General features: G+C 42.8%; 1 protein-coding gene across 1 annotated transcript in view; it reads left to right on the top strand.

Annotated features, from left to right (window-relative positions):
* The first annotated feature begins 8,476 nt into the window (after positions 1-8,476).
* LOC125433697 (complement factor H-like) overlaps positions 8,477-27,687 on the top strand; it is a 28,072-nt gene continuing 8,861 nt past the window's right edge. Inside the window, exons 1-6 of the mRNA XM_048498430.1 lie at positions 8,477-8,781; positions 13,326-13,511; positions 19,044-19,149; positions 20,397-20,473; positions 23,036-23,257; positions 25,149-25,331. Of these exons, the coding sequence (XP_048354387.1) occupies positions 8,715-8,781; positions 13,326-13,511; positions 19,044-19,149; positions 20,397-20,473; positions 23,036-23,257; positions 25,149-25,331 (841 nt within the window). The 5' untranslated portion in view covers positions 8,477-8,714. The remainder of the gene's footprint in view (positions 8,782-13,325; positions 13,512-19,043; positions 19,150-20,396; positions 20,474-23,035; positions 23,258-25,148; positions 25,332-27,687) is intronic.

Here is a 27,687-nt window from a genome sequence, read left to right on the forward strand (position 1 = left end):
AAACACCCAAGGGGGAGTTCACCTGCAGACTGAAACACAAAAAACACCAAAAAATACCCCCAAAAGCCCAAATGCCTTGCATTCAGATTCGTGAATATTTGGACAAGACGTATTCGGGCCAATTTTTGCCCAGCTATGCCTAAATGTGCCCAGATTCGGCCCAAATCTGGGATTCGGTGCACGTGAATCTCTAAGCCTAGATGCGGCTCATTGGGTTTTCTAAGTATTTGACTCATGTTTTTTTGTCACGGCTTGTATTCAGAGCAAAATAAGCCCCCCAAAAGCCAAATTGGACTTTTTTCAGGTTTTTTACTGAGTTGGCTTTGCTAAATCAAGAAGCCTATTTATGACGAATAGTACAATGAGATCAAGCAATAGCCAAACATTTTTATGAAGGATAGGCACATCATATTATATTAACCCAGGCCACCCTTTTAGTGCTAAAGGTGTTCCTTTCACTTTCAGGTTTCAAAATGTTCAAAGAGAACAACAGCAAATGTAGGACACTATATATTCCCATATTCATCCTCCGTGCTCTTGGGCCATTTCATCTGTAGGATCCAGTATTGATTTCAACCAGGAACAAGACATAGTACTTTTATGGGCCCTCTCCTGAAGCCATCAGTCTGTTCATATTCTTTTGTATATTTTGGAATTAGATTTGAACTTCCAGTATTCTGGGCAAAAATATTCCAGTATAAGCAAGATAATGGTTATGTGTCACTGCCAGCTCTTGTTTGGAAACATATGGAAATTTGGGGAGTAGAGCCTGGAGAGGGTGGGATTTGGGGAGGGAAGGGACTTAAGAAGGTATAATGCCATGGAATCAGCCAGGTATAATGCCATGGAATTCCTCCAACGCAGCCATTTTCTCCAGGTTAACTGTTCTTGATTGGCTGAAGATCAGTTGTAATAGCAGGAGATCTCCAGGTACCCCCTGGAGATTCGCAACCATAACCATTGGGTCCACAGTACTGCCTACCTATTCAGATTCAAACAAGCTTTGAAAAAGCAATAGAGCAGGGGTCTGCAACCTGCAGCACTCCAGATGTTCATGGAGTACAAATTCCATCAGCCCCTGCCAGCATGGCCAATTGGGGCTGATGGGATTTGTAGTCCATGAACATCTGGAGAGCTGCAGGTTGCAGACCCCTGCAATAGAGAGATCTAATTATACTCCCCATAACAAAAAGTAATTAAACAAGAAAACAGGAAGATAATGCCTTATTTACACATTTTTGGGAAAATGCAGAACCTCCATCCTAGAGTTGAAAGAGCTTTTATAGGCCATCTAGTTAAACCCTCCCCTTGATCTGAATAACCACAGCTAGCCCAGTTTTGCCAGATCTCAAAAACTAAGGAGGGTCATCCCTGGTTACTACTTAGATAGGAGACCAAAGAAGTCTGTGATTGCTTTGCAGGAGAAGAGAAATGGCAAATTACTGCTGTTTATCTCTTGCCTTTTAAAACCTTTGGGGTTACCATAAGCTGGCTGTGACTTGATAGCACTTTCCACCACCAGTCCAACTTCTTGCTCAATGTAGGGGGGAAAGTGTTCCTGTGAGATAGTTGTTCAGCCTCTACTTGAAGGTTTCTAGCAAGGGAGAGCCCACCATCCTCCTAGATAACAGATTCCTTTGTTAAAGTCCCCTGACTTTTAAGAAATTTCTCCCAATGATCAACTGAAATTAAACTTCTGTAACAAGCCTATTCTGTAACAAACCTATTCTGTAACAAGCCTATTCCCTGGTTAATATTTGGATGGGAGATCACCAAGGTATTCCAGGATCACTGTGCAGAGGAAGGCAATGGAAAACCACCTCTTGCCTAGAAACCACTACAGATCACCATAAGCTGGCTATAGTAAAAACTCTTTGTAAAATTTTGAAAGCCCTAAGGCACAGGTGTCAAACTCACAGCCCTCCAGATGTTATGAACTACAGTTCCCATCATCCCCTGCCAGCATGATGTTGGCAGGGGATGATGGGAACTGTAGTCCATAACATCTGGAGGGACGTGAGTTTGATACCTATGCCCTAAGGAGTTGTTAAAATGTGAACAGCTAGTGTAAGCCCTATTGTTATATCTACTGCATGAAAATACAGGTTGCTCAATTTTTAATTAGTATTAAAAACTCCAATTAAAATTTGAGTCCCTTTCTAATTGTTGTTGTTGTTTTTGTAGACATTCAAAAGATTTCATTGGAACTGCAGCAGCCATTGGTAACCAGATCAAAATGGAATCACATAGGAATTCACTTCCTCATCGTTACTCTGATGGGAGGGTAGGGTGTACGAATCTGCTTTTCAGTGTGATACTTTTTGTTTCCTGTCATGAAGCAATGTTTGCTTTGTAAACATCGAAGGGAGAATGTTTGCTTTTTGATTCCGGGAAAGCACTCTTCCAGTCAGTCCTAATGCCAAAACTAGCTGAAAACTTCATTTCAGTGGGTAGAAGTATACAGAAAGCTGAAGCAACTGACCACATGGCCAGCTGGAATGGAAAGCTGGATGCTGACAAAAAGTGAAAGGACAGACATCTCAAAAAAGAAGATTTTTTAAAATTTCAAATGTTTGTATCTCTCCTTCACTTCTTGTAAAAGACCTGCAAGATGACTAGCAAAAACAAATAGTTCAGAGTATGATGACTTTGGGCCTTTCCCCACTCTCGAGGATCCCCCCTATGCCGCACACTGCACTCAGTGCGCAGCATCCCTGGCGCGTGCCCGGGCGTCCCCACGACTCTATGCGAGGTCATCAAAAGGCACCATTGACAAGAGCGCCAGGGATGCCGCGTGCTGAGGGGGCGTGAGAGGGGCAGCGTTGGGGCAGCTGCGCTGTCGCCACCCGTCGTGGGAAGTGCCCCAGGACCCCGCGCTACTCGAGGAGAGTAGTGCGGGGCTTAAGGTAAGTGGGGAAAGGCCCAGAATGACAGTGAAAACCAATCCAGCATTATTCAATCCCCGTTTAACCTAACAGCCCTTGGCAACAGTTAGGCCAAAAGGGTCAAAAAGCAAGCTGTGACAGTAGAATCACGTATGACTGTCTCAAAAGGACAATCCAAATTCCAAGTAGCACTACTAAGAAGATCTCATCTTGAATGGTCACCTACCAGATTTCAGATAACAGGGGAACTACAATCATGCTTTGTGGTGCTTGATGCTTAAAGGAAGATCTTAAATTACTGGAGAAGTTCCAAGTGAGCGAGGGTTCGTTTTATTGTATATATTGCTTTATAATGTTATGGAGAATGGCCAAATGCAATAAATTGCAGAAAGCAATAAGATACTGTGAATATTGATTTTGGAATAATGTATTCACTGTATTATACTCAGTTTTGCTGTATACTAAGTTCATCTTTTTTAATGCCAATAAAGGTCTTGTGTGTGTATGTGTGTGTTCACAAATTGTTCACTCATCATCCAGGAGGGCTGCTGGTGGTCAGGAATAGGTTGTGCTGTGACACAATGATGCTAGCATCCCAAAAGGGGTGCTTAACTCAGACCTGGCCAATGGCAGTGCAGCAGAGGCAAGAGGCTATATTACACTTCTTTATGTCATTGCTTATCAAAAAAGGAAGTGGAGCCTGAAGGGACTTTCAAAAGAATTTTTTAGGAAGAGAGCACTTCCAGTTGATGCCAATGAATAATTATTACTCTCTTTCCTGTGAATTTTCAAAAAGATTGATATTCACCTCTTATTGGTTATCTTCACTGTCTGAGAGAGAAATACTACGACTTTAAAGAAAGTAGTAGTGATGGAGAGAGGCACCACTCCAGTTCATGCGCAGAGAAAGGTAAGGTTCTGTTGCTAAAAAAATAACCTTGCTCCCACTTTCCACTGTATTTTAAAAACAGACAGACCAGCTGCATGCACCAAACATTTAAAGATCTCAAGGAAACAGGGAGAAAAATCCTCACATATGGCAGTTGATTTTGGTTTACGATATTAGAATTTCATCCTATTTAGGCCATGAAGTGGAGAATTTATAGACAGAGATGTGTTTTCCATTAAAGCCTATGGAAATTACTATTGCAATGATTTTCCCATCCGACTGAATTTAATTCTAATATTAAGGGATATTACAGTTCAAGTTTTTAAACTGGCATCTAAAATGCTTGGAAAACTGACTCTGCATACCCCTAGTTTCTGCGTGTGTTGCTGGTGGAAGGAAAGCGGGGAGATATGGCCAATCCATTCCTGGTTCAGGCAAGGAGTGCGCCAAAGCAAAACAAAAGCAAAAAACCCAACCCACTTTTCCAGTGGCCCAGCACATTCTGCCATTCACACTGTGACTCAAGACCAGGGACAATCCTATCTTTCCCCCAGCCCCTTGCTCATTTTCCACTGTTCACACATCCTTGCTCAGCAGTGCTGACCAGTGTGTGCAGATGGGAGCACTAGGCTTCAGCAAAACAAAACAAAAAAGTAAAATTCATGTTTGGGTTTTTTCAGCTTTAAAATTATAAGTAAAGACAAAAAACCCTGAATATCTGTAGTCGTAACCCTGAAAATAATACCAAAAATTTGAAAATATTCAGCTCCATTTTAGCCTATGGGGAATTGGGGGGCGGGGGTTCATCCGTGTGTGTGTGGGGGGATATTTTTCATGATAGAGACACCACACAGGTGGCTTCAGCAGGATCTTCTGAGAAGTGGACCCAAGTTTGGTGAAGTTTGGGTCTAATTCTATGGGCCCGCAAAAGGGGTGCCCCATCTATTAGAAACAATAGGAAATAAAGGGAGATAGAGTTATTCCCAAAGGTGTGCTAAAAGATGACAGGGAGATTGCAGAGAAGCTGAATGAATTCTTTGCATCTGTCTTCACCCAAGAGGAGGTGAGGAACATTCCTGCACCTGAACCAAGCTTCTTAGGAGGTGAATCCGAGGAACTAGAGAAGTTAGTGGTAGACAAGGAAGAAGTTCTGGCAGCCATTGATAAACTAAATGCTACCAAATCCCCTGGCCCAGATTGCATTCATATCCAAGAGTTCTTAAAGAGCTCAAGCATGAAATTGCTGCTGTTCTCAGATTAATATGCAACTTATACCTGAATTCAGGCTCCATCCCTGAAGACTGGAAGATGGCCAATGTCACACCAATCTTTAAGAAAGGGTCTAGGGGGGACCCTGGAAATTACAGGCCAGTCAGTTTGACATCTGTTCCTGGTAAATTAGTAGAATCTACTTCTATTAAAGATAAAATTATTAAACATGTAGAAAGTGGGCAAGACCTGCTGAGGAAGAGTCAGCATGGCTTTTGTGGAGGCAAGTCCTGTCTTACAAACTTAATAGAGTTCTTTGAGGGTGTAAACAGGCATGTGGATAAGGGGGAACCAGTGGACATTGTCTAATTGGATTTCCAAAAGGCTTTTGACAAAGTTCCTCACCAGAGACTGTTGAGAAAACTCCAGCAATGAAGGAATAAGGAGGCAAGTCCTCCGCGGATTAAAAACTGGTTGAGGAACAGGGTTCAAAGGGTGGGTATAACAAGTTCTCACAATGGAGAGATGTAGGGAGTGGTGTCCCCCAATGATCCGCTTGGGGACCAGTGCTCTTTAACTTATCTGGCAAATGACCTGGAAGTAGGGGTGGGCAGTGTGGGTGGCCAAGTTTGGCAGATGATACCAAACCATGTAGGGGTGGTAAGAACCACAAAGGATTGCCAAGAGCTCCAAGCTGACCTTTGATAAATTAGGTGAAAGGGCAATGAGAAATGGCAAATGTGGCAGTTCAATGTAGCAAATGTAAAGCTGATGCACATAGGGGCAAAAAATCCAAACTTCACATACACGCTTACAGCAGGGTCAGTGCTTACTGGGTCACAGACCAGGAAAGGGATTTGGGCGCCTTAGTTGATAGTTCCACATGGGAATGTCAACTGCGCGCATGGCAGCTGTGAAAAAGGCAAACCTCTATGCTGGGGATATATTAGGAAAGGAGTTACGATAATAAAACTGCAAGGGATTGTCATGCCCTTATAAAGCAGTGAAGCACCGCATCTGGGAGTAACTGTGTTCAGTTCTTGGTCAGCTCATAACATCCTCAAAAAAGGGACATATCAAGAGATAGAAAAAGTGCAGAGAAGGGCAACGAGGATGATTGAAGGATTGGAAGCACCTTCCTTATGAGGAGAGGAGGCTGCAGCGCTTGGGACTCTTTAGTTTGGAGAGGAGACGTCTGAGGGGGGATATGATTGACAGGTCTATAAAATTATGTACATGGGGTAGAAAATGTTTACAGAGCAGAAATTTTTCTCTCTTTCTCACAATACTTTGAGGAACCAGGGCATTCATTGAAAAATGCTGGGGAAGGAATTAGGGGACTAATAAAAAAGGAAAACACTTCTTCAATGCAACGTGCAGGATTGGTAAAGTTTGGAATATGCTGCCACAGGAGGTGGTGATGGCCACTAACCTGGATAGCCTCTTAAAAAAGGGCTTGGACAGATTTATGGAGGAGAAGTCTAATCTATGGCTACCACAATCTTGATCCTCCTTGATCCTTCTGTGAGATTGCAAATGCTCCAGCAGACCAGGGTGCTCTGCGAGCAGCAGCAGCAGCAGAAGTGCCATTGCTTTCACATCCTGCAGGTGAATTCTGGGGCAGCAGCACCTCGGGTGTTTCTGCGAGTAGCAGAATGCTGGACTAGATGGACTCTGGTCTGCTCCAGCAGGCTAGTTCTTATGTTCTTATGTTCTTATGTCCCCTTGGGGATCCACAGAATTGGGTCCCTAAACCAAACTTCACCAAACCTGGATTTTCTTCTCAGGACAGTCTCCTGAAGACTACCTTACAAAATACTCCCACTCTGGAAACCTCCCAAAATTCCCCATAGACTACAATGGAGCAAAGTCACACAACATCAGAGCATCCAACCACATGTAAAAAGGTTCCCAATTTTCCCATCATACAACTTACATGGGGCTTGCTGTTGTGCTTCAATTGTATTGTGTTGGAGATTTGAGGGGGCTCTAGTGGGGATGTTGTTCCAACTGTGGCCTCTACTCCTGTGTCCCCTTGGAGGGCCTGCTGAGCTTGGAAGGAACCAAGGAGAGAGATGGTGTCAGCACTTCCCACCTAGCTCCTCCAGCACCCTCTGTCTCCTTGGGGAGAAGAGCCCCACAGTCATACCCCTCCCCAAAGTCCACCTCCAGACTCCAGAAACAGCTCAGGTGTGTCTTGCTGCTGCTGGGAAATGGTGCCAACATCAGCAGCCTGAGGAGGGGCAGTCTGTGCAGCAGGCCCCTGTACAGTGCCAGCACCTACAGTTTCCTGTGTGGGTGGATCTGCTGCTGGAGCTACCTCAGCAACAAACAGTACTTTGCAAGGTATCTACTTCATACCACTCCAGCCAGAGAGCAGGGTGGCAGAAGATGGCTGTGGAGCAGGTTTCCTCACAAGTTGGGGGAAGGTCACAGCCCTCCCCATCCCCTCCACCTCTCTAGATTTTCTCCATCACTTTCTCCCCAGGGTCCTACTGAGTTTTTTTCTTCCACCCATGGTTTCCCTTGGCCAAACTCTGGCTAACTTATATGGGCAAATTAAATGCCCTATGTAGCTGACCTCAACTGCAACACGGCCAACCCTGACAGCTTTTTAGGAACCCTCTACCAATAAAACTTAGTTTTTTATTGTATAAAAACTCACCTAACCTTAACTTGCTTTGAAAACAAAGAGTTTAAAAACCTGCCTTGTGAGGGTTTTTTTCCTGAATTTAGCCTCCAATTGCCAATTACTGCAAATATATTTGCAGCTTGACCCAGTCCAACAGGTCCTGGGGGAGAGAGGGAGAGAGAGAGAGAGAGAGAGAGGGTATACACATATATAAATATAAGCTCCATTTTAGACTATGGGGAAAGACAAAGCTCTGACACCACTGAGTCTGTGTAGAGTTTCAAAAGTCAAAGTGTCTATGAGGCTGTGCAGATCCTTGGCCATAGAATCTGGCATCAGTTCTGCCCCTCTCTTGGCATGAAGCTCCATATGTCAGCTCATAGCATACCAGAGTCCATGTTCACTCCACACTCAATAGGTTGAGAGGTTTTATGGGGCGAGGGTCATGACCTGCTTCTGTGCTTTGAACAGTATTCCTTGCAGAAATCAACACTAGAAGCTATTCAAAGCAAAGTGATTAACAAGCATTATTGTCTGCTAATACTTTTAGATCAAATCCCTGTTAAAGGATTAGGCACAGGGACTAACAGAAAACTTTAATAAACCCTAAAAACTGCTAAAGATTGTGAACTCTAAAATTCTGCTGCAGTGACAACTTGAGAACTAAAAATGCAAACTACAGGTATAGTTTTGTGGATTTTTTAAAAGAACAGAGCATGAAAATGAGAGATCCTTGCCCAGAAAATGTTGGGTTCCCTTAGGCAACATGTCTCTACTTTGATAGCCAAAAGTAGCCAATTATTTGGGTTGCTGGCTGAGATTAGTCATCCGTGTGAAGTGATCACCAACACAACAGGAAGGGCAGAGCCGGTTGAGAAATTATTTTCTACCAAGTTTGCATAATTCTCTGTCCAGAAAGAAAGGTCTTATTACATGTGTTGCAAGAGATTGAAGGGGGAAGCGATGGTAAGGATAGAAAAAGCTTAAGCAAGGTCAATATTTGGAGCAATCAGGCTAACAAAGCATGCCTAGCAGAGAGCAAGAGAAAAACAGGCTGCAGCTATTGTAAAAAGAGCAACTGTCCTCTGGAAGCACTGCTATGATGTTCCATGTGTTGGGTTATAGCGTTCTGCTCCTGTTATGGGTGTGCTGTAATGCACAGAATGGTAAGTCACTGAAATAAATAATTTGCTCTCTATTGATGTAATTGATTAAAATATACGTTAGTGTTCAAATCCTTGCTTAGGAAACTATATCCACTAGATAACCAGTTTCTGAGGAAACACAGACAAGATCATGTTGCAGTTTAATCATCTAAACACTATTATAACAGGTAAATGTAAATGCTTCGTTGATCTTTCAACGGGACCCAGGTTTTTATCTCATAAGACTTTCAGAGAAGGGGTTTGGGGATACAACTGAACTGTGAATGGAATATAGAAAAGCATAAGGCAGATCAAAAGAAACTAAATTCAAAGAAAGCATGAATTAGCCGTAGATGTTGAAACAGGTGTGGTTGTTCGTTTTTGGTTTGGTTTTATTTTATTTTGCAAAAAAATCAGAATCCTGTGCAACCTGTTAAATTTCCTTTGGGTATCCAAGCATCATGGCAAAAAGCAAAAGGGAAGAAAGCAAAAAGTCAATTTTGACTATTGAATAGAAGATGAAATTCTGGAAAGGTTTGACTTGCTTCCAGCTTCCCCAATCTCTCTAGGACAGGGTGCCTCACTGGGATGGTCTGGGTTTGCCCTCTGTTTCCTGCATTTTCCCCACTGACTGCTTCTTAGTCCTCCCCACTTGGACACCTGAATGATAGAATGCAGTATTTATTTTATTATTTTTATGATGTCTAGCACCTCATATAAATAGATAAAATTGTAAAGAGGAAGCTCAGCTTTGATGACTGTGAATCTGAAAGTGAGGCTTCCTCAAATGCCATAGAAACAAATGTCAGCAAAATTAAAATAAGACCTAACCAGCAACACTGTGGCAGTTATTTAGTTTGACAAATCTTGAACCAGAAATGAACATCAGCCTTTTCCATTGTGTGTTGTGTGTGATGGGGGGAAAGGCAGCAAAAAGGGGGGCACAAGGAAACAAGCAAGGGCAGGCAGCTGTTGGTGGGCAAAATGGTGGATCAGATCCACTTACCTAGAGACCATTTGATATGTATGGAACTAATATGTAAGGAAAGCCACAGGGAAATCCCATTGCCAAGCTGGCAGCTGCGGGGCAAGTGGAGCATGCATAATTAACCACAGCCAAATTCACTGGGATATGTCCAGACAGCTCACTGAATGTCATCTCTCTGCTCAAGGCTAGGGAACAGGACAGGAGTCAAACCTGCAGGTATTTTGTGGCAAAAAGGGCCAGCTGAATTATTATGACCACCTAGAGTTTTCAAGGGAAGAGACTTCAGAGGTGGTTTGCTATTGCCTGCTTCTGTGTCATAATCCTGGTATTCCTTGGAGATCTCTCATCCAAGCATTACCCAGGGCTGACCCTGTTTGGCTTCTGAGATCTGACAAGATCTGGCTAGCCTGGGTTAGCTTGCAGGTATATAACCAAATTAAATTAAATACCCATGCAGAAGTAGTTTTATCAGAATATCAGTGCTGGGGTTAAATAAAAGTGAATGCCCATCAATTCTGTATTCTACTCAGTAGTTTCCAGAGCAGCATGCCTCTATGAGAAAGGGAGAGTAAAACTGACATAAACGAATGAATTTAGTGTGAACTTGGCCTAATCTAGCAAGTCATTGGTTATATTCTTCAAACATGTATAGACCAAAAGCAGAGGAAACAAGTTATAGTTTTAACTGAATTTCTCAACAGAACAGCTTTTAAATTGATCTTTGGGGAAAAGCCGACAGGAGCTGAGGTGACTTCAGTTCAGAATACAGAGACCATGGGGATGCAGACAGAGAGGGAGGTTTTTCTAAATCAACCTCATACAAGCGAGGAGCATAGCATTGTGATAAGTGATAGTGTCTACAAAAGGCTAGAGGGCAAAACACATAAATTCCAGGTTAGGGACAGAGACAGAGTATACAAGTGTCTCTATGCTAATAGTAGAAGCATTCAACCTAAAATGGGGGAGCTGGAGGACAGAGTTTTGAAGGAGGACATTGATATAGTAGGCATCACAGAGACATGAGGAATGAGGAGAACCAGTGGGATGAGGAGAACCAGTGGGATGCTGTTACCTGGTGGGCCACTGTGAGTAGCAGAGTGCTGGACTAGATGGACTCTGGTCTGATCCAGCAGGCTAGTTCTTATGTTCTTATGTTCTTAAACATGGCCCAGAGTGAAAGCTGTAGAGCTGACCAGTGTTATAGCCTCTAGAAGAAGAAGAAGAAGAGTTTGGATTTATATCCCCCTTTCTCTCCTGCAGGAGACTTAAAGGGGCTTACAATCTCTTTGCCCTTCCCCCCTCACAACAAACACCCTGTGAGGTGGGTGGGACTGAGAGAGCTCCGAGAAGCTGTGACTAGCCCAAGATCACACAACTGGCATGTGTGGGAGTGTACGGCTAATCTGAATTCCCCAGATAAGCTCCACAGTTCAGGCAGCAGAGCTGGGAATCAAACCCAGTTCCTCCAGATTAGATACACGAGCTCTTAACCCCCTATGCCACTGCTGCTCTACTACTCATCTCCAAAGGAAATCACAGAAATGAACAACTGTAAAACAATTAGAGTGAACGAAACATTATTAAACGTGAGGTGACATTTTGTTTTACAGACATAATCACAGCAAGCAGTTATCTATCATAATCTAAAAGGATTTTAATTGCTATTTTATACTGTTGTCATTTGCTTTGGATGGTATGCCAGCACCCTCTAGTGGAAGCTACAATAAGGGATTAATTCCAGCAAAATGCTCTTTTTCAAAGAAAAAAAAGAATTTCTTTAATAAAAAGAGTAGTCTTTTATCAGCAACACTGTGAAATGATGCTGCTGTGATTTCAAACCCCCATAAGATCAGTGGCACATGAATCATCAAATAATGTGTGCAATTTTTTGCAATGAAAAGTGCAATGTTTTATTTATTCAGCAGTTAAAAATCAACCAGAAACTTTGTTAAAGATTCAGACATGTCCCTTTATAGTGTTTTCTTTAAAATGCTATATACAACTGATTACGCAAGCCACAAGTTGTAGGCTTTTTTTTCTTTTTCTCCACCCGTCCCCCTCCACTTCTTCTGACAAAGCACCTTCCATGCATAACGCATACATAAACTAAATGTTAGTTAGATCCTCCTGATTCAAGGTGGATGAAGTAGCAAGAGGGTGGCTTGTTACATTCTGCTGCTAAACACTACTGCCTATGCTCACCATGCTCTTCTTTTGCTGGCACTTGTTATCTTATTTAGCCACACAGTAGAAAAGGTAGTTAAGTCTTGTCTAGTTTCAGAAAAAAAGAGGGCTGGTGACCTGTTCCTTCACAACCAAACAAAGAAAACGCTTCTAGAAGCAGAGAATACAATATTGCACATTATGAAAGATCTGGAGGGTTGCATGCAAAATAGCTCCAGAGCTGGCCAACACAGAACATGCTAAGTTTCTGTCTTTGGATTCACTGCCTGTACATGCCCAAGCTAACCACAAAAAATTGCAGGCTTCTTTCCCTCCCCAAATCATGAGCAGAACTAAAATTATTCTCTTTCAATGAGAAATTATGGGTAGTTGTGATGAGAAACTGCAAAAGAAGATTAAAAAATTTAGATTTTCATTGTCTCCTTGGGCACATTCTGAGCTTGATCTTTTATATCTCTAATTCTCAGTTTGTATCCGACTGTATTTGTAGCTCCTCTCCCTACTTGACATTGCGGGAGCAGGAAAGATGCTTGTGGACCCCAAATAAGATATTCATTCCTGAAAACATGTAATGCACAACTTTTCTTGACAGAAAACATTTTGAGGAGCTTATTAATTTCATTAAGATAATTTCAGAGGGGTCTCTGTATTGGTCTGCAGTAAAAGAACAAGATTCAACTTAAGTGGCAACTTAAGGACCAACAAGATTTCCATGGTGTAAGCTTTCCTGAGTCAAAACTCCCTTCTTATCTGAAAAAGGGAGTCTTGATTCTCAAAAGCTCATACCCTGGAAATCTTGTTAGTTTTTAAGGTGTTACTGGACTTGGAATACATTAATTTGGGCCATAGAGCTTGTGTGTGTGTGGTGTAAAGGTATGCATGAGCAAGGAGTGCATGCATGCATGTGTGTGTTCTCCTTCTGGACCAAAAGATTTGCTTCCTGGAAACATATTCTTAAAGCAAGATTTTTTTTCTATTGCACTCTCCATCTGTGTCATACTTCTTACATCTTTCTCTTTCTGCCATACTTGGCTAAAAAAAAATTTTATATAATGAAACCTGTTTTGTTGCTGTTGCAAACAGAATCAGATGCACATGCTGGGAACCAATGAAAGCATGCTTCTGATCATGTACGAACTATGGCTATGAATCTTAACTACTAAAAATGACAGAGAGAAAAAGAAAAGTTGTTTGTGTGTTTCAAGTACTGCCAAGTTTGCTCAAGTTCTCCTGTCTCAACAATCTTGCTGTGTACAAAATATTAATTTTAATCAGACTTCTCCTCCTGTGAGTTTCCTCATTTCTTTCGTCTATTTATTTATGTTCTTCAGAGGTTACAAGACCCAGAATATTTTTCATTTAAATTTTCCCCTCATATTCTTCTCTCTTGAAGATAACTGTGGACCACCCCCTAGAAGAAATAATGAAGAGCTTGCTGACCTTTCAGGCAAACTGACCTATTCACACAATGAATACGTACTCTACAACTGCCGCCCTGGGTTCATAAAACATGAATTTATTAGACTGTGGTGTATCAATGGAAACTGGGAACAATTCCCACGACTTGTGGAATGCAAAAGTAAGTAGCCATATAAAATGTGCAATGTTCATGAAAGCAGCACTTTGAAACCCTTTGAACAATTGAATCTGTTGATCTGCTTTTCAATGGCTTCTTGGTAGTTTTAAAACTAGAAACTAACTATATACTGTCTTGCAAAATATTGTATTTCATTCATGCTTTTCATTTGCTTGGTTGGTTGCTTGTTTGCAGATACTGTCTCTGTTCTATTTGTCATTTGTCCTGTTTGTCATTCCTTTGACTTTGGAAAGGAGGATGTTTATCATAAGATTATGATGATGTTATTCACCATCTGGGGGTTTTAAGATTAGAAATCAATGCTAATTTTAAGTATTTATTGTACACTTTAATGTTTTTAAATATGTATGTATGCCACTGTGAGCCCAACCCCAATTGGGAAGGTAAAATATACATTTAATAAAATGTAACTAAAAATTAAATTGATTCCACACCAAGTATAGGGACAGTTTAATCCTCTATTATCTAATTGAAAAGCTTGACAATGTCCTTAGCTCTGTGTTTTGCTACAATATCAGTAGTTCAGAGATGAACAAGACATTACAAAGCATGCATGGTTACCACCAGGAGTAATAAACCCTAGTAACAGCTAAGGTTCAGGGGCAACCAAAAGCAGGGCTTTTTTTAGCAGTGGCATCTCATCTGCAATAAGCCCTTTCCCCTTCAGACTCACCTGCTTCTTTAAAAGTCCTCAAGGAAAACAAACATGCCGTTACAGAATAAAATGGAAGTCTACTGTTTTCTTCAGCCTAACTTGCAATTCTCACAGGCTAAGGTAGAGGATAAAACTGAGAATTATGCAGCTTGGCCTCCCTCATTGTGATTTTTAGAAAGCCAGGGTATGTATAGAGTAAATAAATAATAAATATAGCTGGAGGGGGAGGTAGAAACTGAAAAGTAGGAAAATGAAGTTCCACTAAAAGCTTTGCAGAGACCCTTTTGTTCTTTATAACATCTGCAGAGTTCCAATGGTGTAGTCATTAGAGCATCAGACTATGATCTGAAGACTCTGGCCCACTCCACACGGGCCAAAAGCAGCACCCCTGGCAAGGACGTAGGTAAGGGAGGATTCTCGGGTTCAACCCCCCCCCCCCCCCATTGAATGTCCGAAGCTCTTTCCTCTGTTTGTGGGTTTTTTGAATTTTAAAGTGTTTTTTTCTGTTTGTGGCCTGCAGGGGGTGCAGTTTTTAGGCTAGAGGCACCAAAGTTTGAGGATATCGTCAGGTGACACTCCTTATGATACCAGCCAAGTTTGATGAAGTTTGGTTCAGGGGGTCCAAAGTTATGGGCCCCCAAAAGGGGTGCCCCCATCCCCAATTGTTTCCAATGGGAGCTAATAGTAGATGGGGCTACCCTTTTGAGGGTCCATATCTTTGGACCCCCTTAATCAAACTTCACTAAACCTAGGTGGTATCATCAGGATAGTCTTATTCTGATACCAGCCAGGTTTGGTGAAGTTTGGTCCAGGGGGACCAAACCTATGGGCTCCCAAAGGAGCTGCCCCATCCCCCATTGTTTCCAATGGGAACTAATAGAAGATGGGGGCTACACTTTTGAAAGTCCATTACTTTGGATTCCCTGACCCAAACTTCACTAAACCTGGGTGGTATCATCAGGAGAGTCTCCTAAAGATACCATGACAGTTTGGTGCTGCTAGCTTAACAATTGTACTCCTGACAGCAGTCACTCCCCACATTTCCCTAGATTCTCTTTTTAAATTCACCCCCTTCGGCATGGATTTAAAGGGAGAATCTGAGGTCTCCAGTTTAAACATTGAAAGTGATGCTGTTTCAGGGTGGGGGAGAATCCACCCCAAAACAGCATCACTTTCAATGTTGTTTCAACTGGGGACCCCAGATTCTCCCTTTAAGATGGATTTAAAAGGAGAATCTGGGCTCCCTAATTTAAACACCATTGAAAGTGATGTTGTTTGGGGGTGGATCAAGGATCAAGGTTCTTGGGTTCAACCCCCCCCCCATTACATGTCCAAAGTGCTGCCCCCATTTGAGCTTTTTTGTATTTTAAAGTGTTTTTTTGTTTTTGGCCTGTAGGGGGCCCAGTTTTTAAGATAGCAGCACCAAAATTTGAGGGATTTGTTGGGAGACTCTCCTAATGATACTACCCAGGTTTGCTGAAGTTTGGTCCAGGGGGTCCAAAGTTATGGACTCCCAAAGGGGGGCATCTCCTATTGTTTCCAATGGGCGCTAATAGGAGATGGGGGTGTGACAAATGCCCATATTTGGGAAGTGGTTTCCAGGGAGAGATTGCCCTGAAAGAGTTAAGTCCTACCCAGTCCTAATTGGCTGGAGGAAATTGCCAGGGAGAAGAAAAGGAGGCAGCTTGAGTGCTGAGGGTCTTTTTGCCTTGGTTCCTGCTTGGACCAAGATTGAAAGCAGAGAGCAGATCAGGAAGAGAGATCTGTCACTGCTTGTGTGTTCTGACAAGAAGTCAGATTGCTCTAGTCAGGCTGAGGAGGCTTGATAGAGTGTGAGGGAAAGTCCTGGGCTTGGTGGAAGGTGAATCTGCCACTCAGGTGCTTGGCAGCTTGGCTGTCCAGACTAGTGTCTTTCCAACCCCAGTTCAAAGCCCAGTCAGGAGAAGAAAAGTCCATAAAGGGGGCAATTAGGCCCTAAAAGGGGACTGAAAGGGAAGGTGGCAAGTGTTGAGCCAGAGTCCTTCCAGTCTTAAGACTTGGGTGGTTGTGTGAATTAGAAAGGGTGTGGATCAGAGAGAATCTAGTGTCTCTGTGTGTAACAACTAAAAGCTGAATCCTCTGTGAGAGAAAGCTGAAGTAAATTAGAACCTGTGTGTTTGAGAAAGCTTAAGAACCAGAACCTCTTTAAGGGAAGAAGTATAGTGGCCATCTGCATGTGACCAAACAGAAAACTTTATTGAAACTGAGTAACCACTCAAGTAGAAACTTTACTTTCTGTAACCAACAAGCGTTTAAAACCTCTTAAGTCAACTGAGAAGCCTTCATTTCTAGCTAAATAAACGTACCAATTCTGTTTCACATTACCAAAGTGTTCCAGTCTAATTTGTCAGTGTGCCTGAAAGTGAGTCTGAGCTCACAAAACCCTGTTACACATTGGTGGCTAGAGGTGGGATAATATATCGCTCCCTAGCCCTTGAATATAAGGGTCTTCATTATAGGGGGCTACACCTTTGAAGGTTCATAACTTTGGACTCCCTGAACCAAACTTCACCAAACCTGGGTGGTATCATCAGGAGAGTCTCCAAAAGATACTCTGAAAGTTTGGAGCTACTAGCTTAGCAATTGCACCCCTGACAGCAGGCACCCACAAATTTCCCCAGATTCTCCTTTTACATCCACCCCTTTCAGCATGAATTTAAAGGGAGAATCTGAGGTCCCCAGTTTAAACATTGAAAGTGATGCTGTTTCAGAGTGTGGGAGAATCCACCCCAAAACAGCATCACTTTCAATGTTGTTTCAACTGGGGACCCCAGATTCTCCCTTTAAGGTGGATTTAAAAGGAGAATTTGGGCTCTCTAGTTTAACACCACCGAAAGTGATGCTATTGCGGGTGGATTCCTGCATCACAGTGGCCACCCATGGGGGGAGGGGGGCGCAAAACTCAGGTTTTACACAGGGCTCCATTTTCCCTAGCTATGCCTCAGCCCGAAGGGGAGGGCTGGGAGCCCAGCTGTTAGGGGGATGGGGTGGGGGGATTGGGGTCTGCAGTCCCAGGCCTCAGAGAGCTGCTTTTATAAGCACTGGGGCTGGGGTGGGGCTTGGGGAGGTGTGGCTATGCCCCAGGGGTGGGAGGGGGCATGGCCCCACCCAACCCTGCCATAAAAAATCTATACCTACGTCCCTGACCCCTGGAATGGTAAAAACATGGTTCTAGGGGCACTGTTCACACTGCTGCTCCCACTACATCAAGGCAGCACTGTGCTCCCCCCCCCAACTGGTAAGGAAGCACTGTTTTTGGGAAACAGCATTTCCCTGCCGGTGCTGCTTTTTGACACCTCCATTTCCCCCCACATGTACCTTCTCTCCCTATGGAGTTCCACATGGAGGCGTGTCCATGCTACCTGAATCCGGGGGGGGTCGCTCCATAGGGAGAGAAGTTAAGTGTGGGGAAAGAAAACAGAGGTGCCTCCATGTAAAGGCACTCTGGGGCCGCTCGCACCTCAGTGTGCAAACAGCCTCAATGCTCCAATGGCATCTTTGTTTGCTTTGTTTTCTTTGAAAGAAAACACAGAAATGGAAGAAGATAGACAACATGGGCATAGAAAGGAGACCTGAACTTATAGTCAAGAAGAAGTTGAAGATGTTGATAGTAATGGGTTATATGACATAGTTGAATGTTTAAAAATATTTGAGGAGAAAATATAGTGTATAATATTGTTTAGTAATAAATCAGTAATGGATATATAAGATGTATAAGAAAAATAGAATGTTAAGATAAGTTCAGTACGAGAGTAAATATATTTCTCAGTAAAAATGTTAAAGACAGAGTAGTAAGTATAGTTAATGGATAAGAAATGAACAGAAAAAGGAATTAGAGAGATAAGGGTAATAACCCTATGAACTATACCTGGTACTTATGGAATTAGAGAGGGTGTCAATCATTGAGGTGGAAACAACCACCTTAGGAGCGCTAACAATTACCGTATATACTACGTATAAGCAGAGTTTTTCAGCCCTGTTTTAAGGCTGAAAAATGCCCCCTCGGCTTATACACGAGTCCTGCTTACCAGCTGGCTCTTCAGGCCTCTGCTGAGGCTGGGTGTGTGGCCGGGACAACCTCCCTGCGGCTGCATAAGCCGCTTGTTGCTCCCTCCACCTCCGGCCTGGGTTTGAGGAGCTCCCTCTGCCTCCCAGCGTCCCACCTTCGGCTTATATGTGAGTCAATATGTTTCCCTGGGTTTTGCTAGTAAAATTAGGTTCCTTGGTTTATACACGAGTCGGCTTATACACGAGTTTATATGGTAGATTTAAACAGAAACTCTCAAGTAGTCTCTAAGGGAAAAAACTGTAACAGAAAGGTCATATATTACAGACTAGAAATTGATGACAAGTAATCACATAAAATATGCATTTTATATAGATGTTATAAGTTTCATTATACAGAAAATGTAAAGATGAGTTACAATTAATATTGATGGATGTATATATTAGAGATTATGTGTTATTTTTACAAAAACTTTATTTCAAAACTTTAATAAAATTTCTCATTTAAAAAAAAGGCTCCACTTGCATCATATATGCCGACAGGAAACCACTTCCCTGTCCCGTGCTGAGTGGGCCTCTGTCTCACTGCATGACCTTGGGTCTGTCACACACTCTCAGCAGAACTACTTCACAGGGTGTTCTTAGGATAAAATGGAGAAGAGTGTTGTACCTCACTTTATCTTCCCATTGGGAAAAAAGTGGGATATCATCAATTAAGTAAATAAAAATAAAGTCATTTGGCTCCAAAACGCTACCATTTGTAACCATAAAAATTACATTTTATTACATTACAGTTTCTTTTTTAAAATTTGCAGAAATGAATTGTGGATATCCTGGAAGTATCCGCTTTGGTTCTTTTGAACTCATTAATGAAGATGATTTTGTCTTTGGTGCTCGTGTTGTGTACGAGTGTGATCCAGGGTAATTGTTCTTTTCCATATGAATTTTTTTTTTAGAAAATCAAATTTCAGCAGTGTTTTTCTTACCACTGTGTTACCCAGCTTTCACAGGTTGTGAACTTATTTCTAAGGAATCTCCACCAGCTGCTAAGAGTGTAACAGCACACAAATATTTTAAAGTAGCAATGGGGAAAATAACTCGGCTTTGCACTGTGAGAGGCAGGCTGGGAGGGGATCTTTTTAGACTATGTATACCAGAAACGGCTTGAAACGTATCTGCAGAGAATTCACAAAAGACCAAATTGCAGTTTTAATATTTTTATATAAATTTTGGTTGCAAACAATCACACAGTGAGACATTAAGGCACATACACACAGTTCCTAGTATATAGATAGGTAGGAAAGATAGGTGGGATGATAGAGTAGGAGTTTTGGGGAGGCAGGGGACTTATACGTTACCTAAATCAACTGAAGAAGATCTTGTAGAAGGCAAGGATTCAAATGACCAACATCTGAATCCAGGCAAAGGATGAATTTGTGTCTCAGACCAACAAGACCAAGGGAGGTTCAAGTTAGCAATGAGCACTGGAGTTGGGGTGCACAGTACTTTTATACCCTTTTACATGGGTAGGGGCGGGAACAGGTAAGTTTAAGTTTCATTTTCCTAAATTCTCTGGAATTTCCCATGCTGGGCTTGCTGGCTTGAGCTAATTAAAAGCTCTATCTATTGTTCTAAGTACCCGGGACAATGGAGTCAATTGCTCTTAGATTAAATCAGGAAGCACAGAATGAATGATAAAGAAAGCTATCCAACTATTTCAAATAAACTAAGGGTCACAATGGTATATGGTGAATTCTTAAGTACTATACTGACATCAGAAGTACATGGACTAGGATATATCAATGGTATAATATAAAAATCTGATTTTTGGTTATAATTTGTTATTAGATTTGTACTCCACCTTTCCCCTCACGGGCTCAGGGTGATTAACAACATTTTTGTCTGTGCAAAATGGCTGATATGCACTAAAGACACTCTTTGGGAATCAGACCTTGTCTGCTGTCTTTTGTTTTTATCATCATATGCAACAAGGGGGAGACTGCTGAGTGCCGTTGGGAAGCAATTCATTACAGTTAAAATGCTGCCTTTTTCTAGCAGTGATCATTTGAATCATAACATATTTCAAATTATTATTACAGAATCAGTTTTTAATATGTTGGTAGCTTTTAGTGTGTCAGGATTTCACTTTTCCTGCCTTAAACTTTTAGATATCAGATGCTCAGCCAAATAAATTACAGAGATTGTCGCGCGGATGGGTGGAGCCATGATGTCCCACACTGTGAAGGTTAGTGGCTTTCAAACAAATTACACCAACATGTTCACCATCTTCTTGTGTAAGTGAACACTTCTGATATCCTGTCCCAAAGAAGCACCTCAAAAAAAATTCCTTCAGAAGGAGGTGCTCAAAATTTGGGAAGACCTAGTGAAAATCTTACCTTATATGTGCTGTATTAGGGTTGCCAGCTTTAGGTTGGGAAATTCCTAGATATTGTAGGGAAAGATTCTGGGAGGGCAAGGTGTGGGAAGAGGAAAGAGCAAAGCAAGAATGTGATGCCATGGAGTCCAAACTAGTATTTGCAGTCTAGAGAAAAGTCATAACTCCAGGACAAATGCAGCCCCCATCTGGAAATTGACAACTCAGTAAAGAATTGTCGTCTTCCATTCAGCAATTGGCTGGATCAAAGTATTTTTCCTGTTTTAGTTTATGTTGGCTATGAATCATTGTTCCTTGCACACACAAAAATGGTTCCGAAGTTGCTTACCTGTGACCTAATTACCATGTGGGCCAAAGATTAGCTATTCCCAGGGCTGTCAAGATTCCATCTTCATTTCAGAGCGGCCCAGGAAATAAAGAATAGCCATTGGCTCAACCATATGATGAAACCTGTTGAAAAACCCAGACGTGTGTCAGCCCTCTCTACAAACTGAGGAAACCATAGACTTCCCAGTGATTCATGGAAAATAGTGATGTTGTATCCATGTTTTTCCCAGAAGTGACATCACAACATTAGAGATGGTCTCATGTCCGCCCCCCCCCCCATCTCCTGCAAGTTGCAAGGCAAGGTATTTGTGTCCATTATTTTCAGAGGGGAAATAGTATGTATTTCTGCATACTCCCCGTAACTGTTTTTGTATACTCCCTGTAACCTAAAGACCCCCCCCCAAGTTTAAAGTGAATTGAATCTACTTGAGCATCTGTAAAACTGAATCCTTGATTCAATTCACTTTAAACTTGGGGGGGGGTCTTTAGATTACAGGGAGTATACAAAAACAGTTACTGTTACAATCCTACTATTTCCCTTATCTGGTTGTCTTAGGCTTGAAATGTCTTCACTGTAGCACTTGCCATCAGTGGCAAAGCCACCAGGGGATGGGGGCTGCGCTACGCACAGGGCACACAGATTTGGGTCACGTGAGAAATGTAGTTTCCGCCAGAAAAGGAAGGCCTGTTCTCCAGCCTGCTTGGTTTCCTAAAGTAAGTGTGGGAGGGCACCGCGGGGGGCGGATGTGATTTCCCCACTTACGACACCCCCCTGCGGCACCTCCCCCACAGGTACAGCACAAACTCAATTTTTTCCACAGTGGTGGACAAGAAGCAGCCAAGCAGGAGAGCTCTGGCTAGCCACGGCATTTTAAAAAATGGAACCCTTTCCATCTTTTTCTACTATTGCAGGGACTGTAAATAAAAAGTCTGCATTTGTTATCTTTCCTCGTTTTGGCCTATTAGTTTTCTTCCACAAAGTAAAAGTTGCTTCCTTCCCCATCCTTTCCCGTCAGTCTGCCATTATGGGGATGTAGTAAAACAATTGCCCCTGTCTGCACAAGTCACCTAGAATGTTTTCAGAACATTATTAATTCCCCCTTCCTTTACCATGATATTTGTCTGCACTCACCTCCTCCAAACGTTTCATGGTTTCTGTGAGGGGTTTTTTTTAATTTGAGAGGGTTATTTGTAGAAATGATGCTTCACTGATTCTCTGCCTCAGTTCTCTGTTGCTCCACTTAATCAATGCTTCATTGATTCAGTCAGAAGTTTTAAAAAACCCATAAAAATGACAAAAACAAAAAGGCGAGGAGGCCACAACTCAAGCCAAGTCACCCTTGGGCATATCGTGGGCCTTGGAGAGCTACCCAGAGCCCATGGAACCTCCAGTCACTGGGAAACGACCTGGCTGGAGAGGAGATGCTTGAAGCTTGCTGGTGTCCAGTCAGGGGGTGGAAAAGCTGCCCCTTTGGACTCTGGGCCCCCACCCCAGCAGCAAAACCACAGCCCAGAGATCTCCCCCTCCCTCCATGCAGGTGCTGCACAAAGATCCGGGCAGCAGGAACAGCAGCTCTGCTCTCCCCCAGATCAGCGATGCACTTGGGTTTCATACCCTGGGATAGAAAGGGGGAGTCCTGTTCCATCTCGCCCCCATCCCATCACTTCGCCAACTCCAATCGCGCATCTCACAGACAGCCTGGAATCCCCATCTCGACTAGACTTAGCAATTCGGCAATTGGCATGCCTAATCAATACATTCTATTTGGATTGGCTACATTGTATTTGGATCAGATTGTGTTCTGGTGGTTTGGATTCGGCCCAAATACAAGCCAAATTAGCCGAATCGCACTGGTATAGATAACAGACCCATTTGAAAATGATCTTCTCTTCTTTTTTTCTATTCACTTTCTGCAGCTCCTCTTTGATTGAGCCAAGACTTATCTTTGTTGTTCCTAGACTCTCTCCACTTTATCTGCCATTCCCTAGTACAGCCCTTTTCCTTCTCTGGATTCCATCTTATACATGTGGTGCCACCCTAATCAAGTGAAGAAAGTCTTTGCCTCAACTTTTTTTCTCTCATAGCTTCCAAAGGAAACCCCTGCGGCTATCCTGAAGCAGAGAATTTAGAACTATATAGAAAATATGAGGGTTACATGGATCACAGGCATCACTACTTTCCAAAAAGAGAGGGAGAACACATTCTCTTCCATTGCAAAAATGGCTCCCTGCCATTAAAATCCGAACGTTACTGGGTCTATTCAAGATGCACCAAATCTGGATGGGATCCAGAACCAAAATGCTTTAGTAAGTAAATGTTTTTATTGTGTTCTTTTGATACAACTGGGAAACAAAATGATTATGTATTAATAATGTTTCTTGCATGCCATTTTAAACTAGTACCATTGAAAAGCATTACAAATAGCTGAGGTGGCTGGTTGTAAGAGTCACTTCACACATTCCACAAAAACAAACCCTAAACTTTTAATCCTTTAGGTATCTGCTTTTTAGGTTCATGCCTGAAAATGGTAATTATGACAGATTGCCAGCATTTCATGTAAATATGCTCAGAATTGGCTGTCACTCCCAGCAAGGTACACACCCAATTGGTTGCATCCTCATTGTCAGGATTCTGTTTCCCTGCCATCACTGCTGTGAATTCAGAATGCACAGTGAATGCACTGACAAAGGAGCTATCCAATAGGAGCTTTTGTGAAAAACTTCCTTCATCAGCTGCCATTTCCCTTTAATTTTTCCCCTAGAGCAACAGAGGAGGGCTTGTTGTTTAAGGCTTTTTAAAAATTGTTAATCACTGTGCTGCTGAAATACTATGGCATTAAAATGAATTCATGCAATGATTTACTAGTTCTCGAAATACCCATACCTTTGTAAAAATAAGTATGTCTCTTATCCTTCTTTGATGCACCAATATAAGGGGATGGGTAGCTTTCCCCTTATATCACCACAATGAAAGGAGTGAAGGGTTGTTGTTTTTAATTATACCTTGGAATTCATAGGAACTGGCAGATAATTGCAGTGGATCATTATAACATTATTGCACAACAGCAGCTTCAGATTTAATTATTTATTTACAAAGCCCCCAAAGCTCTCTAGTTCTGTGTGCAGCTTAGAGGGAAATAGCAGCAGAGGCAAGGAAAATGGAGCCAGTGGGGGCAGAAACTTCTGTACTGTGCAACTTTCCATCCCATCCAGACAGCCTGTTAACATGTTTGGGTTGCATTCTTTCCAGCAAGATCTTATGAACCAGGTTTGAGAAAAATAGACCCAAAAGACATCTGGCTGGCCTCGACCATTATACCCCATTAATGTCCCATCTCTCTCCAAACCCTTCCTCCTCTCCCCAAGCTCCATTTCCAAGATCTCCAAGTATTCCCTAACCCAAAATTGGAGACCCTAAAAATGTACCATCCAGTACTGTTCTGTTCCAATACAGATTAATTCCATTACAGGAATGCCCTCCTGAACATTCCTGTTTTACACATTTTGTGGAATGATAGTAGTGTGGGAGCCTTCCTGATCTCTTCAGGCAGGCCATTTCGTAAGGTGGGAGCCATCACAGAGAATGTACATGAACAGGCAGTTGCTGAATTTACTAATATGAATGGAAGATACCTTTAAATAGTTCTGTTCAAATGTGACCTTGTCTTTAAAAGCTTTTCACTCATTCTCAAAGAGAAAACATTTGATATGAGGTGTTTCCCTCCAAATTTCAGTGAAAAGAGAGGGGGAGTCCTCATGAAACGTATCTTTTCTAGGGTTTTCCATGGGCCTTTATGTTCTTTTAATAGTATGTGATTATATGCACTTGAATTACACATTTTATTAAAAGCTTTTCCAATGTAGATGTAGTAGGTTCTCAGAAGAATTTTTTTAAAGCCTGAATTGTAACTACTGTGCCTCTAGATCATCTGTAGACTGGACATTGCTTTCTCCTGCCTGAGAATTTTCTCTGTCCTATTTCCTCTCCCTCAGCCATTCCACACATTCAGCTATCACATCATTTCCTATAAAATTGCCGAAACTCTTCAATGATTTCTACATTTAATTTATCACAAGTATTTATAGGTGTATTTTGTAAATTAATAATTGTAAAATATTAAATTATTATTAAGGGGATTTGAGTTGTGGATGTTTTCTTTGTTCAAATAAAACCTCTTCCTGCTCTTTTTGCTTTTAGAACTCTGTGAACATACAGGAGGTTTTCCACATGGTTCTTTTAATTATGATAATGGGAGTAAGTTCATAGAAGGCAATGAAATTTCATTTACGTGTCAAACAGGATATGATCCAAACCCAAAGGGGGGGAAAACCAACTGCACAAAAAATGGCTGGTCACCCACTCCAAGATGCATTTCCACAGGTAATGTTTATTCGTGTTGTCTTGCAAAACAGTATGTTACCTGGGAAATTGGATATTTATCATAATCTACTTTAAACAACTTGTCCAAGATCATTTGGTCATCAGGTTATTTGTGTTGGCAGAAAGATTAAGACAACAGAGGAACACAAACTGATCCAAGTGTAAATAAAAATTTATTCAGGAAGTATCATACTTGATAGTAAGGAGTAGATACAGAGACACTGTGCTACAACCCTAGATAAGAGAAGAGGGACTTCTGAGAATTAGGAGAATGTTGCCCTAACAGTAGCATTCTGGAGACCGACCCTTTGGAAAAGAATCAGGGTTGGCAACTCTGGGTTACGAAATTATTGAATATTTGAGAATAAGCTTTGGAAAGACTTTGGTGGGGTATAACATTTTTTATTATATTTTTATTATTATTATTTAAATTTATAGACCGCCCAATCCCCAAGGGGCTCTGGGCAGTGCACAATACTATCTATATACAATATATAACAAGGGTCACAATAGTGACCATATATACTAAAATATATTAAAAACCATTAAAACCATGTAAACAGTGGTCAAAAACAGTAACAATAATAATGGTGTCCTGTAACCCAATTCCTTTAAAACCACCCCAAAAAGAAGGGAGCAACCAAACTCCTCCCTAAAATTAACAATAAATATGCAAAAACAAATTATAAAAAACAGGGAGCAAGAGAGCCAAGGAGCAAAGCAAAGAAGGGGGCGGGGGGCATGCACCTCAGCGACTGGACACTCCAAAGGCCCGGCAGAACAACTCAGTCTTACAGGCCCTGCGGAATTCACCAAGGTCCCGCAGGGCCCGGACAGCTGGAGGAAGAGTGTTCCACCAGGCCGGGGCCAGAGCCGTAAAGGTCCTGGCCCATGTGGAGGCCAGCCGCATCATTGAGGGTCCAGGAACCACCAGCAAATTGGCCTCTGCCGAGCACAGAGGCTGAGTAGGGGCATATGGGGTAATGCGGTCTCTCAGGTACGAGGGTCCCAGGCCGCGTAAGGCCTTAAAGGTCAAAACCCACACCTTGAAGATGATTTGGAATTCCACTGGGAGCCAATGCAGCTGACGCAATACAGGTTGGATGTGATCACGAAAGGCACTACCTGTGAGCAAGCGTGCCGCCGCATGCTGGACCAGTTTCAGTTTCCGAATCAAATGCAAGGGAAGGCCCGCGTAGAGCGAGTTACAATAGTCTAACCTGGAGGTGACCGTTGCATGGATCACCGTGGCTAGGTCCACCTGAGAGAGGAAGGGGGCCAGCCGCCGGGCCTGACAAAGGTGGGAAAATGCAGTCCGAGTTACAAGGGCCACCTGGGTCTCCATTGAAAGAGACGAATCCAGGTGGACCCCCAGACTGCGGACGGAGGAGGCCGGCACCAAAATGGCCCCCTCCCACTCCAGCGGCTGGAAATCCCCCACCCTTCCCATGCGGCCAAGCCAAAGGATCTCCGTCTTCGATGGATTCAGTTTCAGCCTGCTCTGCCGCAACCAACCAGCAACCGCCTCCAAACAATGCTGTAGAGCTGCAGGTGCCGTGACTGCTCCTCCCTCCATCAACAGAATGAGCTGAGTGTCATCAGCATACTGGTGACAGATCAGCCCAAAGCTCCAAACCAGCTGAGCAAGTGGTTGCATGGAAAAAAGCAACCCGGGTTATATGTGCCACCTGGGTCTCCATTGAAAGAGACGAGTCCAGGTGGACCCCCAGGTTGCGCACGGAGGGGGTTGGCGCCAATGTAACCCCCTCCCACACCGGCGGCTGAAAAATCCCGCCTCCCCCCTCGCAGCCAAGCCAGAGAATCTCCGTCTTTGATGGGTTCAGTTTTAACCTGATCTGTCGCAACCAACCAGCAACCGCTTCCAAACAATGCTGTAGAGCTGCAGGGGGGGTGACTGCTCCCCCCTCCATCGACAGAATGAGCTGTGTGTCATCCGCATACTGATGACAAATCAGCCCAAAACTCCGTACCAGCTGAGCAAGGGGTCACATATAGATGTTAAATAATAGCGGGGATAGTAATGCTCCCTGGGGTACACCACAATGAAGTGGGCACTTCCGGGAGGTCTGATCCCTGCACCTCACTTGCTGATTCCGGCCCCGGAAAAACGAGACAATCCATTGAAGGACAGTTCCCCGCACTCCAGAGGCAACCAGGTGGTGGGTCAAAAGGTCATGGTCGACCATATCAAACGCTGCTGTAAGATCTAACAATACCAGCAATGCCAATCCACCTCTGTCGAGCTGTGTACGGAGTGTGTCTGTGACAGCGACGAGAACAGTCTCCGTCCCGTGCCCAGCACGGAAACCGGACTGGAAGGGGTCGAAAGCCGAAG

Source organism: Sphaerodactylus townsendi, linkage group LG05 (assembly GCF_021028975.2).
Source record: "Sphaerodactylus townsendi isolate TG3544 linkage group LG05, MPM_Stown_v2.3, whole genome shotgun sequence".
In the NCBI taxonomy this organism is placed as follows: Eukaryota; Metazoa; Chordata; class Lepidosauria; order Squamata; family Sphaerodactylidae; genus Sphaerodactylus; species Sphaerodactylus townsendi.